Raw genomic sequence first — 20,571 nt, forward strand, 5'->3', positions numbered from 1 at the left:
TGAAGCTTGCAAAAGCCAAGTAGAATGTAATTCTCATTTATCACAAGTGCTTACCCTTACTTTTCTCAGGTTTGCTCTACCATCTTTAGAGCATAAAACTCATACTTTTTTTTTTTAAGATTTTATTTATTTATTTGATAGAGAGACATCGAGAGAGGGAACACAGCAGGGGGGGAGGGAGAGAGAGAAGCAGGCTTCCTAGCAGAGCAGGGAGCTGGATGTGGGGCTCTGTCCCAGGGTCCTGGGATCATGACCTGAGCTGAAGGCAGATACTTAACAACTGAGCCACCCAGGTGTCCCAAAACTCATACTTTTAAAATATCAATTGCATAGGGACACCTGGCTGGTTCAGTCAGAAGAGCATGTGACTCTTGATCTCAGGGTTATGAGTTCAAGCCCCGCATTGGGTGTAGAGATTGCTAAAAAACAAACAAACAAACAAACAAACAAAAAAACCCCATTAAAGAAAAATCAATGCATAATGCTATATTTCTTCTTCCCCTCCCTCCTTCCTTCTCACTTTCTCTTTCTCTCTTATTTACTGAATATCATATATATACACGTCAGACCCTGTTTGTGTGTTTGTGTTTTAGTTATGTCTTTTCTGTTTTGACACTTATCACTCTAAATTAAAGCTATTTGACTGATGCCTGTTTTTCAAGATAATTATAACTCATATTTTTTTTCAGTGCTTACTATGTACAGGAATTGTGCCAAGTAGTTTACCAGCATTATTTTATTTATTACTTATAATAATCCCAGGGATGGTAATTTCAATATTCTCATTTTATTGATTGTGAAATGGAAAGCTTAGGGTGTTAAATAAGTCACCCAGAACCACAGAGATAGAAAATGGCATAGTGTAATGTGTCAGTTATATCTCAGTAAAGATGGGGCAGTGGGAAGAAAGGGCACAGTGAGCATTTGAACACAGAAAATCAGGATACCCATCCTCTTAACCACCATGGGGATCCTGCCTCTCAGTGGGCTGTGTGTCCTGTGAGGTGAGCTCCCATGCATCTTGTTTACAACTATTTGTTTGCAACTATCTTGTTGTAACCTAGTGCTTGTCTACCTAGCACTGTGTCTGGCATAGAGGGGATATTCAATACATATTGCTGAATGAATTAATTACAAACTCATCCTTTGCTGCTAGGTGGGCTGCAGAAAGGAGGAGTAGGAGTGAATGGGCTTGGAAATCAGACAGAGCCAGGTTAGAATAGAAGTCGGTTCTTACTAGTGCTGTCTCAATTTTCCCATCTGTAAAATGGGGATAATAGGCTGTGCAGGGTATGTGAGGTTTAAATGACAATATCTATAAATCAGCCAGCTCATGTGCCAATTGATAGCAAGCTGAATAAATGGCATCTGTGTATTATATGTACATGTATATGTAATACATACATATTATGTATGTGGCCTCAGTGGATTTTCCCTGATATAGAGCCATTCCCTTACAGTTGGACAGTTGGACTGGTCTCTAGTTATTTGCAAACTTAAGTTAGCTGTGGACAATTGGTATATGTACCCGCTTTCCTGTGAGTTTCCTTTTTCCCTTGTTCTACCTGAGGGTGCAGGGAGTCTACATAGGGATGTGGTCCTAACTATTTATTGCCTAACACATCCCTGCTAGGAGTGGGAGCCGGAGAGGAGGGGCAGATATGAAGGCTGGGTGAAGTGTGTGATTTGGTGGGATTTTTCTGGTAATGATCCCACCTCAATTTTGTATTTGGCAGCTGTCTGGCAGTGGTTCAATGCCTAGGCACTTGTGTCAAACAAGACTTGTTTTGAGTCCACACTCTGTCCTACTCACAAATGTGTGATGGGTCAATTCGACCTTCTAAATCCAAGTTTTCCCTACTGTATAATGGGAGTGTTGTGAACTGCAGCTACTCCACGAGGCTAAAAGATAAAACAGGGATATCCTCAGATCTAGTCCTGGCCAATAGTAAGCATTCAATAAATAAAAGCGGCTAGGGGTGCCTGGGTGGCTCAGGTCGTGTTCCAGGGGTCCTGGGATGGAGACCCAGCCAGGAGCCTGCTTCTCCCTCTCCCTCCACTCCTCCCCCTGCTGGTGCACACTCTCTGTAAATAAATAAATAAAATCTTAAAAATAAATAAATAAATAAAATCAATCATATTGATTGCACAGGGGTCACAGTTTAAAATGCATTTTCAGGGGCACCTGGGGGGCTCAGTGTGTTAAGCCTCTGCCTTTGGCTCAGGTCATGATCTCAGGGTCCTGGGATGGAGCCCCGCATCGGGCTCTCCGTTCAGCAGGGAGCCTGCTTCCCCCTCTCTCTGCCTGCCTCTCTGCCTACTTGTGATCTCTCTCTCTGTCAAATAAATAAAATCTTTTAAAAAAATGTTTAAAAAAATAAATAAAATGAATTTTCACAAGCCGCCCTCTTAGCGCAGTAGGCAGCACAAGTCAGTCTCATAAAATGCATTTTCACGATTTAATCCTGACACAAACCCTGTGAGGTAGCGATTCTTGCCATCCCCATTTCATAGATAAGGAAATTGAAGCCAAGAGAAGTGAAGTGATGGGATCAAGGTCGACAAGGGGGTAACAGAGTGACGCCCAGACCCAGAGCCCCACCTTCCAGTTCTTTTTCCTCTCTGGGCTCTCCTTCAGCCAGGTCTCTCTGAGAGTATGGGACTTCAGGCTTTTCTCTGTTCGACTGTTAACAGAACAGGTGGTTAATCGCTTAAACTCCCATCCAATTTCGAAGTGGGGACCGTGTCCATCCGCCCCCAAGCCCTTAACAGCTTGCAGCGTGCTCATCCTGGTGGGCGGGACCTGTCCGCTTTAGAAGCCACGCCCCCAGGTAAGCCACGCCCACGGACCCAAGGCTCGGCCCCACCTCGGGAAACCAGCTCCTTCCAAACCCCGCCTGCGAAGTCCCTGGCGGCTCGGTATCTACACAAGTCCTGTCCCTGGAGGGCAGCTCTCCGCCATACAAAGCTCTGCCCCGACACCCAAAGCCTTGCACCAGGATCCGTGGTTCTCTTTCTCCTGGGCTCCTACGCCTGTGAGCTACGGTCCCGGCCCTCGACGGCCTTGGGAGCTCAGAGTCTCTGTCGCAGGAACCGGCTCCCGATACGAAGCCCCGCCCCCTTATGGCCCCGCCCAACTCCCCACTTACCCGCCTCTCTCCTTATCTCTTGACCCCTACCTCCTACCCACTACGCCCGCAACCCCCAAGTACTCCCACGCTGCATCCTTCAGGTCCTGGGCACCGCCGCGTCGCATCCCCAGTTTGCCTGCGGCCCCGCCCCTCTCCGTAGCCACACCCCCTGGACAGCCCCGCCCCCGAGGCTCCACCCCCAGCGGCCGGGGGTAGTGTAGCGGCTGGCCCAGTCGGGCCCCCGCTGCCCTCTGCCCTGGCCGCTTGGTCGGAGCCGACCGGGCACTGCGGGGCAGGGCGAGCGCGGCGGCCCGGGGGCTCGGAGGCGAAGATGGCGTCAGGCAGACGCTCCCCGCGCACCGGGCTGCTGGAACTCCGCGCCGGGGCTGGCTCGGGGGCTGGCGGCGAGCGGTGGCAGCGGGTGCTGCTCAGTCTGGCGGAGGACGCTCTGACCGTGAGCCCCGCCGACGGCGAGATCGGCCCGGAGGCTGGCGCCCCGCGGGAGCCGGAGCCCGCGCAGCTCAACGGCGCCGCCGAGCCTGGCGCGGCGCCCCCGCAGCTGCCCGAGGCTCTGCTGCTCCAGCGGCGCCGCGTGACGGTGCGCAAGGCCGACGCCGGCGGGCTGGGCATCAGCATCAAAGGTGGGCGCGGGGGGCACCGAGGGCATGGGGGTTGCGGTGTCTGTGGGGCTGCCGAGGGCGCAGGGGTCGCGGAGCCTGGCAGCCTACGGAGGACGCGGAGTTGGAAGACTTCTGTCTAGGGTCAGGGAGGGTGTCTGAGGGGACAGAGGGACCGAGGACACCGGGAGCACCAAGGTCGGAGGGGTTTCGGGAGACGGAGGCCTCAGTCCGGAGGCACAGGTGGAGCGGGTGGGGGCGCACCAAGGACAGGTGGGTGGGGAGTTCTGTGAGGAGGCATTGAGATGTCAGAGTTGCCTGGACATCAAGGACAAGAGGGACAGTAGGAGAGCAAAGGATGGAGAAAGGGGATTGAGGCCTGGGAAGCTACTGGGCAGGAAGGAGGAAGTCCCTGAGACACAACCAACGTGGAGGGGAGGGGTAAGGCCTGGAGTTGGGAGCCCAGGTTTGGAGACTTGGGTAGAGGCACAGGCTGGGTTCACAGACAGGGGTCCAGGAAGGACCTAGAAGTCTGAGGACCCAGGACCCTGTGTACTTAGGTGGAGGGTCCTGGGCTTGAATTTCCTGATCTGGCCATCATTACCTTGCACATAATTGAGAGGAGTGCACATAGAGTTGTTACTCCTCTCTGAGAAATCTCAGCCCCCAATACTGAGCGATTTCTTTAGGAAGAACCGGGATTGTGTTTGAGTCCTGGATCTGTGTGAACTTAGACAAGTCACTTCTGGTCTCTGGACTTGAGTTTCCTCACTGTGTGTTGAGGCTAATGATAGAGTTGTAAGGTTTCTGTGAGAACTGGAGTCTGAAGTACTCGCCCTGCAAGCACACAGTAGGTGCTTGGTTAATTGTTGCTGTTCGATGAGAGGAAAAAAGGAGGCCAGGAGAGACTTCCAAAGCAACTAACCATAGTGCTTAAAATCCCAGTATACTCCCAGCAGCTGGGTTCACCATGCCTACCCATCTGCTTCTCAGGGTGCTGTCTGCCTTGGGAAAGGGTGTCAGCTCTGGTGTCACCTTAGATATGCACTCTTCTCTCTCCCCAGTGCTGGGTCTATTCATTGGTGTCTCCAGACCCTTTGACCTGGGTGAGAGGGTAGGGATGGTGAGGACTGAGCCACCGCTGTGTGCTGAATGCTGTGTCTGGTGCTCTAGGCTTATGATCCATTTCATCCGGGCAACAAGTGGTAAAAAGCGGGGAGCATAATATCCATTTTGCAGGTGGAGAAACCGAAACTCAGAAAAATAAAACCATTTTCCCAGGCTCAAACAGTGAATGACAGTACTGAGATTTCAGCCTCAATTATCAGGCCTTAAGAGAGTAGCCACGGATTTGGTTCTTCCCCATGGAAGGGCACATTCCCAGATAGCTGACCAAAGGAATCGAAAAGGAAGAAAGGGGGAAGACAGAGAATGGACACCAGGCTCGCCCCTAAACTCCAGAATGGGAGAGGGCAGCAGATCAATCTAGAAATTATACACTCAATGTGTTAAAGCAGAAAGGAGCTTAGAGTTAATATAGAGTTCCATTTTGCAGATGGACAAGCTGAGACTTGGATCCTCTCCTGCGCAGACTTTCCAAGGTCGCATAAAGTTACTCCTTAGCTCCATACTGCCAGTTGGGAGTGAAGGTACTTTTAGGAGGGGTCAGGGGAAGTACCAGCTCCATTCTGTTCTTCATGCATAAAGCCTGGGCTCTTGTTGCCATGGTGACCACCCTCTGAGGGTCCAGCCCAGATGAGGCAGCCTGGAATGATCATAGCTTCAAACTGAACTGAAGTCCCTAGTTTCTGGTGGGAAAGAGCAGATATAAATAGAAACCCATTCCCTGGGGCACCTGGGTGGCTCAGTGGGTTAAGTGTCTGCCTTCGGCAGAGGTCATGATCTCAGGTTCCTGGGATGGAGCCCCGCATCCGGCTCCCTGCTCAGTGGAGAGCCTGCTACTCCCACTCTCTCTACCCCTCCCCCTGCTTATGCTCTCTCTCCCTCTCTTGCTCTGTTCAAATAAGTAAATAAAATCTTAAAAAAAAGAGAGAGAGAGGGAAAGTAACCCATTCCTTTCTAGGCTTCAAATCCTGTGTGGTGCGGTGAGCAAACTGTTGGACCTGTGTGGGAGCCCGGGAAGAGGTGCTCCAGTCTGACCTTTGCCACCAGTTTATTATGTGACCTTGAAATAATGACCTCCTCTTTATGGACCACTAGTTCCTCATGTTCAGTAATCTGGGCTCGACCAGTAATGTGGTATCTGAGAGCCTTAGTTACAGTCAAGCATAGGGTTAAGGGTGTTGGTTCTGGAGCCAGGAGACCTAGGTTCAAATGCTGCTTTCCTGCCACCAGCTAGCTGAATGACCTTGGGCAAGGGGCTTCTCTCCGCACTTCATTTTTCCTGAGAGGAGACGGAGCATGCATGTGTGATTGGGATGTTGTGAAGATACAGTGAGACAACATTGAGAGCATTTAGCATGGTGCTTGGCACTTAGTATATGAAACTAATGGGAATTATTATGTCTATTTCATATTTTAAAAGGATATTCAAGAGCTTAGCACTTAGCAATAAAGTGATTCAGTAAGATGTACTAGCTTTTTTTTTTTTTTGTATCAGAGATGGAATTTGGATAGGCTTTTGAAATCTAGACTTTCAGGCCTTGATTTTCAGCTGGGTCCTGGACTGTAAAGCTTTCCAGTTGCTGAAGAGATCCTTCGGTGGGGGGCATTGCAATAACGGACTTCTATCTTTACTCCAGGATAAAGGGTATCAGTGGGTTCCCCCATTGTGGGAAAGTTGCCTAAAATACCAAATATTTAAGAAAAAGTGACTGAAGCACTTGTAAGTTGCTCAAACACGGACGAACACCCAAAGCGTTTAGCCAAAGAGCCAGTGACCAAACTCCATTATGAATTTAGAACATGATTTATTAGTGTTCCAGACTCCTAAGACTCATTTCTGAGATCCTCTTTCCTCTCTCATGCCTGCTCTCCTGGCACTGGGCTGGGCACCGAGGTAGGCCTTTAGAAATCATTTTGCCTTCATGTACTCTCAAGCATTGGAGTGTCTGCCTCAGTTTCTTCTTCTTTCTGTGCCTGTGCAGGGGGCCGGGAGAACAAGATGCCTATTCTCATTTCCAAGATCTTCAAGGGCCTGGCAGCTGACCAGACCGAGGCCCTCTTTGTGGGGGATGCCATCTTGTCTGTGAATGGGGAAGACCTCTCCTCTGCTACCCATGATGAGGCGGTACAGGTCCTGAAGAAGACAGGCAAAGAGGTGGTGCTGGAGGGTAAGCACTGGGGACCCCAAGGGTGTTATTCTTTCCCCTGCTTCCCCCAGGCTTCAAGTGGCCCCCGCCCAGCAGCGGGGACTGGGAGGTGGGCCGGGTGGAAACAGAACTTGGGGACCTGCCTTGCCACAGAATTGGGGTGGTGGTGGGAGAGCGGACACAGAGCCAGACAGACCTAGTTTTCCTTTCCTCTCTTTCATTCCCTAGCTCTGTAGACTTGGGCAAGTCATTTCATTTCATTTCCCTGAGCTTTGGGTTCCTCATCTGTAGCACAGGGAGGTAACTTCTGTCTTGCTGGGTTGTATGATCAGGGCAAAACAGACCTGGCAGGATCTGCCACCCAGTGAGTGAATCAGGGAAAGAGAGGGGCAGGGAGGGGCTGGGGAAGGGGCAGCTAATATTCTCTCTTGAGGAAACTGGAGAGCTTCCAGCTCCAGGCACCCTGAAACCCTGGGACCTGTGCTCTCTTGGGAGAAGACTTGGCCTTTGTGTTGCAGAACATCAGATCCTTCCAGCAAGGATCAGAGAAGAGTCTTGGAGGGAGGACGTTGGTGGTTCCCCTCTGCTATCCTCGCACTGTGTGGTCTTGGATGAGATTGTCTTCTCTGAGCCTCGGTTTCCCCATTGGTTGTGATAAACCTCTTGCTGTGGCTGTCCCATATCTGCCTTTTGCCATCTCTCTCAGGAGGTTTCTGCTTTGCTCAGCCCTTTCTTCAAACTCCCCTCTGTCAATTCCGGAAGCTGTGGGGGCCTGAGGAATGTGTGTTTGGCTCTTGGCCCAGAACAGGCACAGGGAGATGGCGGGGGCTGATGGAGAATGCCATGGCCAGCGAAGCTGCTGAGCTGAGCCCCAGGCCTGGATCCTCATAGATTGCCTTTGTGTCCCCAAACAGGTCTCCAAGAAGCCACAGAACCAAACAGGCTCTGGGGGATCTTTGGCATGCTCGTGGCCCTGACCTTGGTTCTCTCTCAGTTTTGTTTTATTTTTACATTTTCAGTGTATGTCTTTAAGTGCCACTGGGGCATTTTTAAAGTATACACTTTTTTTTTTTCTAAGTGGATAGGTCTCTATTTTTTTTTAAGATTTTATTTATTCATTTATTTGAGAGAGAGAGAATGAGAGAGTGAGCATGAGATGGGGAGGGTCAGAGGGGGAAGCAGACTCCCTGCCGAGGAGGGACCCCGATGCGGAACTCGATCCGGAACTCCAGGATCATGACCCGAGCCGAAGACAGTTGCTAAACCAACTGAGCCACCCAGGTGCCCCTAAGTATACACTTAAAAAAAAAATGTCAACTCTGTGGTCTTGGTCTTTGAAGCTTAAGTGTAACAGTCATATTTTAACAGCAAAGTTAAATAACAAGATCACTGATAAATGATAGAGATAAAAGAGACTCTCCCTACCCTATGCCTCATTACTTTGGTATTTATAGCCAGTAATGCAGCTGAAACTCATCAAAATGTCATATTTGGGTTGACTTGAGAAGATCTCTTAGTTTCTGCTGTTTGAAAGTTTAATCTGGAGGTGGTAAGATTTCTACTGTAGACACATTCCTAATCCACACGGAGGTCCTCCTCCCCCTCTCATCTTCAGATGGAGAATGTCTCTCTGAGTTCTCAGCATGGGTCATTCTGAAAAGATAGCATCTTTGAGTGTTGGAAGCTTGAGGCAACTCTTGGCTTCAGGAGCTAATACCCAAGCCTTCTGTATCATTCTGGTACTCCATTCCTTCCTTACTAAGCCAAGAAACACTTATAGATACCTGCTGTGTACCTGGTGTGTGGCACATTGGGTCAGAAGCTAAATCTGACCCAGGCCCTCTCCTGAAGGAGCTCATCATCTTGTGGAGGAGATAAGATGTAAACAGTCTCGTTCATACAAACTATTTAAAAATCGGTTTTTATTTTTATTTTTTTTATTTTTTTTATTTTTTTTTTTTTAAAGATTTATTTTATTTATTTGACAGAGAGAGATCACAAGTAAGCAGAGAGGCAGGTAAAGAGAGAGAGGGAGGGAAGCAGGCTTCCTGCTGAGCAGAGAGCCCGATATGGGACTCGATCCCAGGACCCTGAGATCATGACCTGAGCCGAAGGCAGCGGCCTAACCCACTGAGCCACCCAGGCGCCCCTAAAAATCGGTTTTTAAACTCTGTTTGCTCTGTGATCAGTCTCTGGCCTTGGGGAAGACCCTTGCCTTCTCTGGCTCTCAGCTTCCCTAGCAGTTGGGATTAGACTAGATGAGAGATGATCAATTGCTTTCATCTTCAGTGTCGTCTTCCCTGGTGGATACTGGGAGGCATGTATTTGGAAGGATTGGGAAGTCTTGTCTGGGCTCAGCAGAAAGGAGCTAGAAGTGATTAGCTATGTTTATCATGGGTACAGTAGGGAACAGGAGTAACATGTGTACTGCTCTAGGATTGAGGGTCTGTAGCCGTTACATTTTCTGAGACTTTTCCCAGGGTGAGATCTTTCCTTGGCATACCTTGCCCCCGGTCTCTGGCTGGAGCCTGGCCTATCTCTTGCCCAAAATAGGATGTGGCACACGGTAGGCACTCAATAAACATTAGTAACTTACCCTCCTCCCATCACATTTATTTAGAATTGGTATTATTTCCTTCTGGAATGTTTGGTAGCATTCTCCAAGGAAGCCATCTATATAGAAAGTTTTTTTTTTTTTTTTAGATTTATTTATTTATTTGACAGAGAGAGAGAGATCACAAGTAGGCAGGCAGAGAGAGAGGGGGAAGCAGGCTTCCTGCTGAGCAGAGAGCCCAATGTGGGGCTTGATGTGGGGCCCGATCCCAGGACCCTGAGATCATGACCTGAGCTGAAGGCAGAGGCTTAACCCACTGAGCCACGCAGACGCCTCTATAGAAAGGTGTTTTTTTTTTTTTTAAGATTTTATTTATTTATTTGACGGACAGAGATCGCAAGTAGGCAGAGAGGCAGGCAGAGAGAGAGGAAGGGAAGCAGGCTCCCCAGTGAGCAGAGAGCCCGATGCGGGGCTCGATCCCAGGAGCCTGGGATCATGACCTGAGCTGAAGGCAGAAGCTTTAACCCACTGAGCCACCCAGGTGCCCCTGGTTTATGTCTTTTTAAAGAATTTGTCCATTTCATCTAAGTTAACAAATTTATTATAAATTTGACAACTAAAAATTTGGCAAAATAAATTTGTTTATAATCTTACCATATTATTCCTCCCTTTTGGATGTGAGTGCTCTCTGCTTTCTTTTTCCTCCTCCTTTATACTGCTCTGCTCAGTGGTTTTGAGGGGAATCTCAGTCTAGTGGCGGGGGTGGGGGGTAACAGCTGAGTGAAACTACCAGATGACAGATGTGTCATAGGTGCTGAAGTGGGATCTGTCCAGGGATGAGAGGAGGCAGTGGTATTTCTCTCTGGATAGTCAGGAAAGGCTTCCTGGAGGCGGGGATGCTGGCACTTTATGAACAACAAGCAGATGTGTGTATGGGGTGGGGGAAGGGCATCCAGGCGGGGGAGCTGTGTGAGCAAGACCTCGAGGGGGTGAAATGACTTGACTTAGCCTGCGAACTAATTAGGTATATCTGGGCTGAGGGCGTGAGGGAATGGAGAAAGAGGAGGCTGTCCAGACTGAGAGCCTTCAGGGCCTTGAATGCCAGGCTAAAGGCATTTGGACTTCCCCCGGAGGAAAACAGAGAGCCATTAGAAGGGGTGCAGCACATGGGCATATCTGGGTTTTAGCAGCATCGGCCTGGTTTGAAGGAGGGAGAAATAGATGCAGAATGGCAGTGAGGAAGCTGGGACCAGGGACAGGAAGGGGATGCTGGTGGTTTGTCCTAAGCAGGCTTGGATAGGAGGAGTGTGGAGGTGTGGCCTTCTTGTTAGTTTTTTCCAGCCTTTTCTTAGTTGAAGTCTCTTTCAAGCTACTTTCCTAGCCCAGCAGCCTTGTGGAAGGATAATTCCACCCAGTTCAGCCAGGGACAGGCCTTGGGATCAGAGTCTTTGAATTGCCAAAGTGACCTGAGGAGTCCGGAGGATTTGAGGGAGCTGGGATGTTGCGATGTGGTTGTTCTTGAGATATGGGGGAGCTTGTGGGGACGGTAAGGATCTGGCAGCTTCAGCCGTCTGGACTCAGGACTCCTGACACTCTCTGGGCCTCAGTTCCTCCTTGGAGCCCAATTACTAGCTACATTGTTCAAAATTCCCCACCCCCATCCCACTCCTGAGGCCACATCCAGGGGGCATGGAAAGATGGCCTGTCCTGTGGATGTGAACCTGGCAGGGCAACTGGACATCTTTTCTAAGGCCTGGGGCTCAGTGGGTACAGAGCCCCCTGAGAGCATCCTAGAAGGACAGATGTCACTGGCTAACTCTGGGTGGCAGCCTACTTCCCTGGCCTAAGTCAGGGGTTCAGCTGGGCCTCATTAACCCCGGCCTGCCTTTTTAGGCCCTTTCCTCTGCTAGGTCAGGGGTTTGCACAAATGTTTTCAGCTTGTTCTCAGCCACAGGGATGTGTTTGTGATCAGAGTCTGGGCCCAAGCTGGCAGCCAACACGCCTCTGTCTGCTGCTTAGAGAGGCCCATTGTGTGCACAGACCTGGAGCCAGGGCCAGCCTAGGCCCTTGGAGACCAGGCCAGGGGGAAAATCAAGAGACAGCCAAATGCTGTCCACCCCCTCCACCCGCTCCACCCCCATTGTGGCTGGCAAGACAGGGACAACAGAGAGCCTGTGATGCATTAAAAAATAATACTAAAGGACAGAGGCACCTGGCTGGCTCTGTTGGTAGAGCATGTCACTCTTTTTCTTTTTTAAAGCTTTTATTTATATGAGAAGGAGAGAAAGTGCACGAGTACAAGCAGGAGAGAGAGGCAGAGGGAGAGGGAGAGGCAGGCTCCTCAGGGAGCCCTAACTGGGGCTCTATCCCAGGACCGCAGGATCATGACCTGAGCCAAAGGCAGGCACCTAACTGACTGAGCCACCCAGGTGCCCCATCACTCTTTTTTTTCCCCAAAGATTTATTGGGGCACCTGGGTGGCTCAGTCGTTGGGCATCTGCCTTCAGTTCAGGTCATGATCCCAGAGCCTGGGATGGAGCCCCAAGTCGGGCTCCCTGCTTGGTGGGAGGCCTGCTTCTCCCTCTCCCACTCTCCCTGCTTGTGTTCCTTCTCTTGCTGTCTCTCTGTCAAATAAATAAATAAAATCTTAAAAAAAAGATTTATTTTTTTATTTGAGAGAGAGAGAGAGGAGGGGTGTGAGCAGGGGGAGGGGCAGAAAGAGAGGGAAAAAGTCTTAAGCAGACTCCACTCTGAGCCCAGAGCCTGTGGTGGGGCTTAATCTCACAACCCTGAGATCATGACCTGAGCCCAAACCAAGACTCTGACACTTAACTGACTGAGCCATCAGGTGCCCTGTGCATGTGACTCTTGATCTTGGGGTTGTGAGTTTGAGCCCCACATTGGGTGAAGAATTAGTTAAAAACAAAAATCTTTAAATAATAATAATAATAATAAAGGATAATAAAAATTAAAGTCAGTTTCAATACTTTATACAAAATAGAGAAGGTATATCCCACATAAAGATCAAACTTTTTTTTTTTAAGATTTTATTTATTCATTTGAGAGAGAGAGAGACAGAGAGAGCACACAAGCAGGGGGAGAGGCAGAGGGAGAGGGAGAAGCAGGTTCCCCGCTGAGCCAGCTGGGAGCCCGATGCGGGGCTTGATCCCAGGACCCTGGGATCACGACCTAAGCCAAAGGCAGACGCCCAACCATCCAAGCCACCCGGGCACCCCATGATCAAACTTTTAAAAGACAACACTCATAGAGTAGCATGTCCATAAATATTCATGCTAAAAGGCAGTATGGTGTGGGGCACCCCGGTACCTCAGTCAGTAGAGTGTCCATCTCTTCGTTTTGGCTCAGGTCATGATCTCTGGGTCCTGGGATCGAGCCCTGTGTCAGGCTCTGCATTCAGCGAAGTGTGCTTGTGGATTCTCTCTTTTCCTCTCCCACTGCTCTCTCCCTCTCTCTCTCTCTCCCTCTCTCTCTAAAATAAATAAATCTTAAAAAAAAAAAAAGGCAACATAGAATGATAGCAATTGCTGTAATCCCCATTTTACAGACAAGGTTGCTGAGGTTTGCTGAGCATAAATAACTTCCTTCGGGTCATACGACTAGTAAATCGACTGAATTCTAACTGAGGTCTGGTTGCTGAGGCCACTGTTGCTTCAGCCTTGGGTAATACCTGCCTTGCATGGTTATTTGCAAGATTAAAAACTAAAACACACCAAGGCCAGTGCTCCTAGTAGGTATTCGATTATTTCGTTTATTTGCTCTTTAAAGGGCGGGACCATGCATTTGAAGTGCAGTGCACAATGTCTTTCACATGTAAGTGTTCAGTGAATGTCAGCCTCTCTCATCTTTATGTCCCCAGCAAGCCCTCCGTGTTATTTCCTCCAGTGAACCTGAAGGTCTTTCAGGGCAAGACTCATGTGCGGTTTGTCTTAGAGCCCTACACCTGGCACTGAGCCCAGCGGCACGAATTAGCTCCTGGTCAGTAGGGATCTGTCCCTGGGGTACATCTCTGACCCTTTCTACTTTACCTGAACCTTGTCAATTGTGGTTGGCTTTCTTAAGTGTTTCAGATGGGGCTCAGAGCTCAGGCTGGGCTTGACGAAGTCCTGAAAGTATCCATGGTGAGTCCCTGGGACTCCTGCCGGCTCCTTCCCTGGAAGGTGGGCGCTGCTACGTGTCCTGCCCAAAGTCTAGCTTAATGTATCACAGCTGTCAAAGGAGAGGCTGTCAAAGAAGAGACGTGAGTCACAGATGCAGCTAACCTGAAGCTACCCTGCTTGGTTTAGCCACGTGATGCCGTGCCCCTGAGGCACCTGAGGGACTTCTGAATGGAGCCCCCAACCAGTCCTCCCATGGCCACTAAGACCTGTTGTTCTCAAGGAAACATTTATTTTTTAAATTTTTTAAAAAGATTCTATTTGGGAACCTGGGTGGCTCAATGGGTTAAAGCCTCTGCTTTCGGCTCAGGTCATGATCCCGGGGTCCTGGGATCGAGTTCCGCTCTCTGCTCAATGGGGAGCCTGCTTCCTCTTCTCTCTCTGCCTGCCTCTCTGCCTACTTGTGATCTCTGTCTGTCAAATAAATACATAAATAAATCTTTAAAAAGATTCTATTTATTTATTTGACAGAGAGAGACACAGTGAGAGAGGGAACACAAACAGGAGGACTAGGAGAGGGAAAGCAGGCTTCCCGCCAGAGCAGGGAGCACGATGCGGGGCTCAATCCCTGGACGCTGTGATCATGACCTGAGCCTAAGGCAGATGCCTGACGACTGACCCACCCAGGTGTCCCTTGTTCCCTGGATCTTGATTAAAATGCCTATGGGGTCTCTGGAGACAGGTTCTGGCCTCCATTAGCTATATGAACCTGGCTGCCGATGGTGGTGGAGGAAATAATGACAATAATGATGGTGATGGTGGTGTCTGCTGTTTATCGAGCCACCAGCAATATGCTGGGCACGGTGCTAGGTGCCTTCCATATGTTTTCTCACTGAACCCTCAAAACCACCTCTATAACTTAGGCTTGTTATTTGTCCCATGGTGCAGATGAGAGCACTGAAACTCAGAGAGGTGATGCTGTTTTCCCAGGATCACGCAGTGGCTCAGATCTGTCAGGTATAAAAACTCATGTTCTTAAATATTTATGATGCATTGCAAGTCATGTCACCCCGGTGAGACTGTTTATTCAATGTATCCAACTGTTATATAAGGACAGGGACCCTTATTGAACTATTGCTATCAGGTGAAGATGTGTGTGAGAGTCAGGCTTGGTGCTTGTTCTATGGTGGGCTCTCAGTAAGCATGACTTCCTCCCAGTACTAAGGTCCTGGAGTCCTTTGCTTATTGAAGTCACAAGAGCTTCATCTCCGGATCCTGTCTTACACGGTTTGGAATGTGCTGATATATGTATGCGTATATATAGATATTTAAATTTTCCTTTAAATTCAATTTAGCTAACATATAGTGTATTATTAGTTTCAGAGGTAGAATTTAAGTGATTCATCAGTTGCCTGTAGCTCCCATACGGTGGTATATTTTTGAAAGTAAAGTAGATTTTTAAAAAATGTAAAAAAGTAAAATATAAAAAACCCGAGGAGAATGTAAAGCAATTATCTTCTTCATCTTCTTTTTCTTCTTCTTCTTCTTTTTTTTTTTTTTTTAAAGATTTTATTTATTTATTTGACAGAGGGAGAAAGAGCACAGGTAGGCGAGAGGCAGGCCGAGGGAGAGGGGGAAGCAGGCTCCCCACTGAGCAGGGAGCCCGATGCAGGACTTGATCCCAGGACCCTGGGATCATGACCCGAGCTGAAGGCAGACGCTCAGCCGACTGAGCCACCCACGTGCCCCTCTTCTTCTTTTTTTTAAGATTTTATTTATTTGAGACAGAGAGAGTGCACAAGGGGGGTGGGGGGAAGGGCAGAGGGAGAAGGAGAAGCTGGCTTCCTGCTGAGCAGGGAGCCCAATATGGAGCTCCATCCCAGGACCCTGAGATCGTGACCTGAGTTGAAGTCAGACACTTAACCGACTGAGCCACCCAGGTGCCCCAAGCAATGATCTTATTGTAGAGATAACCGCAGTTGATATTTTTACACTTTCTGAAAGTTTCCATTTTTGTTTTAATCATTTAGCAAGTTGAAGACCTATTTCCAACTCAGTGCATGTAACTCTGTCTCATTATTTTTGGTGGTAGTATAATATCCCTTTATTGGGATTCGTATATTTATTTAACAAGTATTTACTGATCCCCTGCTCTGCACTAGGACTTGATGTCAGTGCCATAGATATAGCTCTGAACAAGACTGAGTGGTCTGCTAGTCAGAGAGCTCCCATCTTATACCTAGCAGCCCCTACTCGTGGACATTCAAGTTGTTATTAGCCTTTTGCATCATAGGCAGTGGTGCTGTGACCTCTCCGTGGACCTGTGAGCATTTATCTGAAGCGGGGTTCCTGCATAGGGTGTTGTTAGGTCAAAGGGTTCACTTGCCTTTAGGATCTTGACAGATGGCATCTGCTGTACTGCACGAGGGTGTGGTAAGGTGAGATTGTCATGCCCCAGAGTGTAGCAACGCAGGCTCTGTTGGTCAGGCCTGATGTAGGGCCTGCCAGGGGCTGGGAACTATTTATAACCCAGCCTTGCTAGACCAGCAGAACCTTAAAGGTCGCCCCTTCCAGAGCCTGTTAGAATCCCACATCCTCTCCAGACCATCCTTGGCGAGCAGGTGGGCAGCCTCAACTTGAAGCTTCACAATACCTACTCAGAGAGCTGGTGCATCAGTGCCCATCATACAGGCAAGGAAAATGAGGCAGAGAGACCTTGGGACTGCCAAAGCCAGAGAGCGGGTGACAGAGCCTGGACTGAAAACTTTGCCTACCACTGTTTCCTGGGCCTATCCCCTTAGATAGTCATACTAAGAAGAGCAGGAAGAATAACAAGAATAAACAAGGCAGTTTATTGAAGACTTAGTCTATGCTAGGCAGGGCAAAGTGCTTTACTGGTATTGAGTCTCAGTACCATGAGAAATGGATCTATTTTACTCCTGTTATAAGATGGAGAATTTGGGGCACCTGGATGGCTCAGTCGGTTAAGCAGTGGACTCTTGATTTCTGCTCAGGTCATGATCTCAGGGTCATGGGATCAAGCCCCGTGTTGTTCTCTGGGCTCAGCACAGAGTCTGCTTGAGATTCTCTCTCTCCTCCTCCTCTTTCCCTCCTTCTCCTTCCCTCTGCCCTGCTTGCACATGATCTCTCCCTCTCATTCTCTCTAAAAAAAATAAAATTTAAAAATCTTTAAAGATGAAGAAATAGAGGGTCACAGAAGTCAAGTCACTTGTCCAAGGTCACCGAGCAAAGAAGTTATACCCAAACCTGCCTCACTCCAGAGCCCCCACTCTCCAAAATGAGAAGTTCCAGGTCTGTCTAAATTCATTTATTGAACAAATTTCATACTTATTGATTACCTAGTATATATATCAGGTACTAAACTAGATTCTGGGGTACCCTAGTGCATAAGAAAGCACGTCCCTGCTCTCATGGAACTGACATTTTGGCTGGAGGAGAGAGGCTCTAGCCTATTAAACAATTGGGTCTTAGATCACGTGATTTCGGCCAGGGCCAAGTAGGTGAGTGCCCACTGAACAGACAAGGGACAGCTTGAGCTTAGAGGACAGGCTTCAGTCAAGACTCAAAGCTAGGACGTTCAGTCACAAGCCTTAGTGAACACTGGGATAAGTACTGGGGATACTGGTTGAGCTAAAACGGATGTGTCCCCTTCTCTCTGCAGCACATTTGCTCCTCCCAATTGTCCTGGGCCAGGTGAATGATCCTGCCCTGTTTCGGTTCCTTGTGTTCCTGGGGGAGTCTTTTTCCTGGATCCTTGGGGCCAGGCCTGGGTCCTGTCTCTTCTTGGCAGAGCTATAAGGGAACGGGGGCCTCTGGAAGGGGCAGGGTGTCCTATGTTTGTGTGTCTTAGCTTCCCTGAGTAGGAAGGATCCAAGTGTCACTGCTTTACCAGGCTCCTGGGTCGGGGCTTGGCTGGGGAGGGTGTGGATACCAGCTGGGCTTATCTTTGGAGTCTCAAGAATGCTGACCACAGGGCCATCAGCCCTCAGGCCACTGCCTTTGGCTAGCCCCACCCTGCCTGGGCGGGTGACTCAGGCAGAAATCAGAGCAGGGAGGAGGCCTCTGAGCTGGGCTATTTATGGCCACATTCTGGGGCCCCCTGAACCCCACCCCCACTCTGGGACAAGCCAATTGGTTTGTGAAACCCAAGCCCTGTTTTGGACATCGGCTTGTGTGCTGTCCATTTATAGTATGTTTCTGTGGGAAAGGAGAAGGAGGACCCAGTTCCAGGACAGCCTGGGTGAGCAGGGGCTCTAAGTAGTTTCTCTGGCTTCCAAAGTTGACAAATGTTCATTTGCCAAGCATGTAGCATAGGAGATCCTTGCTGGATTCTAGGGACACAGAGATGAGTCAGATGAGGTCCATGCCCTCACAGTGCTCCCAGCCTATTGGGGGACACAGACTCCCACACAGACACATAGGAGAGTGGGGTGTAGGGGACTGCAGAAGTGACGGGTATAGTGGATCCAGAGTGGGCATCTGGGAAAACTTCCTAGAGGGGTGATGGAACTGGGCTGGGCTGTGGCACCTTCTGTCTCCTGAATGAACCTGTCATACCTTGGCATTCATTTCTCCATTTACAGAACACTGACTCCTAGTTCAACTCCAGTCCATTTTCTATCCTCTAGGAGCTCCCATTTTGGTGAGAGAGAGCCCCAGCATACGAAGTCTCAGCAGAGTTCTAAGAAGGGCAGGGGTGGCTGGTAGGTAAGAAACTCATATTTCTTGAGTCCCTTACCTCTGCCACATGTTTTATATCATCTTATTTAATTCTAATATCTCTCTGGGGGAGATATTGTTATTCCTCTTTTATCGACTTGCAGAACAAGGCCCAGGCAAGTGAATTTCCTTGTCCTTGGTCACGTAGCCAGACAGCACTGGAGCTGGTATACAAATCCAAGATTTGTAAATCTATGCTATGTACTGAGGTGCCTGGGTGGCTCAGTCAGTTAGGCATCTAACTCTTAATTTTGGTCAGGTCATGATCTCAGAGTGGTGAGATTGAGCCCTGAGTCAGGCTTGACCCTCAGCACAGAGTCTGCTTGAAATTATTTCTCCCTCTCCCTCAGCCACCCCCCCATCTAGCACGCACGCGCGCACGCACACACACACACACACACACACGCACACACTCTTGTCTCTCAAATAACTAAATAAAATCTTAAACAAAACAAAACAAAACAAAACTGTGTACTAAGAGCATTCTGTGCAGAGAGAATGTTTTCAAAAGAGTGCAAGTTTGGAAACTCATACCCCTTCTGAGATCTCTGAAGAGGCCAGGACCATTAGACTAGAGGGTGAGATTAGGGATGCGGCAGGAGGTGAAGCCAGAGAGGTAGGCAGGGCTCAGGTCCTAGAGAGCCTTGGATTTTGATGAAAAGGTGCAGGGGAGCCAGAGCAGGACTTTGTGCAGGGGAGGGGTGTGGCTAGTGACAGCAGGTATGAGTTGTATTTCCCCTCCCCATACAGGATGGGGGGTGGGAAGGCTGTGTTAATCAGGAAGCTTTTGTCCACAAGTAAGAGGAACTCAATTCAAAGGGGTTTAGACAGTGAAGGAAATGAGTTTTCCCCAGAAAACCTAAAAGCAGCTTGGCTACAGGGTACATTAGTTTAAGGCCTCACCATCCTCAATGTGTTGACCCCAATCCTTTTGCTCAAAAAGTGACTATCATTGCTCTAGGACCAACCCCCTCCCAGCAGCTTATAAAGGCTAGAGAGAGAGGAGAGAAAGGGAAGGGAGTGTACTTTCCTTCAGTTCTCATTGGCCAGAATTGTATCGTCTGCCCCTTTCTAAACCAATCACAAGGAAGAGGGATGGAAGGTTCATGGTTAGCTTTGACCAATCATGATTTTCTTCCTTGTTTGGGAAGAAGCCCAATCTGTGGGGCTCAGGATTCTGTTAGCAATGAGAAAAGGTGGGGGGGGATGGTTTGGCTATTAGTTAGGCTGTAATGTGTCCCACCTCCATTGCCCCTTGAGACATAATCCAATAGTCAGTTCTGGGATAAGTCATTGCTGCAACGATGAGGATGAGTCATTGAGTCATTTTTAGTCCTAGTTCCCAAACTTCAGACCTAGACTAAATTCTTTCAAGAAAACCTGCTCTTGTTTTCAGCTTAATTGCTCTTCCAACCCTAGTAGGGTTTGTAACTCCCTCTCACTTCCACTGCTGTTTGCCTTGGATCCTGTCTGAGCCTGAGGGACAGTCTTCTGTGATAGAAATAGCTTCTTATCTGGCTTTTCCAGGGAGCTGGGCCAGTAACTGCTTCCTCACCGCTTCCTGGTTTGTTTGCTCACAGGCAGAACATACTGGTTAGTCTTTGACTGCAAAAGTCAGATGGTTAGCAAGTCAGATGGCCATGAGGGCATGGTAGTTGAAGGGAGAGGAAGGGAGGCTGCCCAAGGATTAGTAGGCATAAGCACCCCTTAGTAGGGCAGCAGAGGGGACAGAATAGCTAGGAGAAGAGAGACCAGTACTTGGGTAAGTCTTTTAACCACTATGACATACACAGTGTCTTCCCAGTAGCTGATTTTAGGGATGAGGAGACTGCTGCTCATCAGAATTGGAAACAGTTCAGATGCTAGGGCAGATGTGGCAGACAGTGTTGGTTGCCTGCCTTCCAACTACTTCCCCTTCTTTGTTGCTAACAGAATGCTGATTTTATTGGGTGGAAATATGATCTAAGTCATGACGATTCCCTTTCACTAATGATTTTTCTAGAAGTGGGCATGGAGCCCAGTCAGGCCAATGAGATGTAAATCTTCACGGGAATATTTACCTCTCTGATAAGGAGTTTTGAGGAGAAAGCCCTTTGTTCTGCCTATCACCTCCCTGCTTTGGGTTTTGTCACGTAAGGAATG

At 48.8% G+C, this 20,571-nt stretch overlaps 1 protein-coding gene across 5 annotated transcripts in view; it reads left to right on the forward strand.

Moving 5' to 3' along the window:
- Window positions 1–3,345: 3,345 nt before the first annotated feature.
- The window catches only part of SNTA1 (syntrophin alpha 1), a gene marked incomplete at its 5' end in the record, with an annotated part of 28,114 nt that continues 10,888 nt past the window's right edge, over window positions 3,346–20,571 (forward strand). Inside the window, 3 exons of one of the 5 annotated variants that reach the window (XM_080814397.1) lie at window positions 3,364–3,772; window positions 6,856–7,041; window positions 14,638–14,706. In XM_080814397.1, the coding sequence (XP_080670523.1) occupies window positions 3,463–3,772; window positions 6,856–7,041; window positions 14,638–14,706 (565 nt within the window). Of the gene's footprint in view, window positions 3,773–6,855; window positions 7,042–14,637; window positions 14,707–20,571 lie in introns of all 5 variants that reach the window. The other 4 variants (XM_080814399.1, XM_080814398.1, XM_080814400.1 and 1 more) reach the window with 4 other exon arrangements.

The sequence above is a fragment of the Martes martes genome, assembly GCF_963455335.1.
Source record: "Martes martes genome assembly, chromosome: 9".
NCBI lineage: Eukaryota > Metazoa > Chordata > Mammalia > Carnivora > Mustelidae > Martes > Martes martes.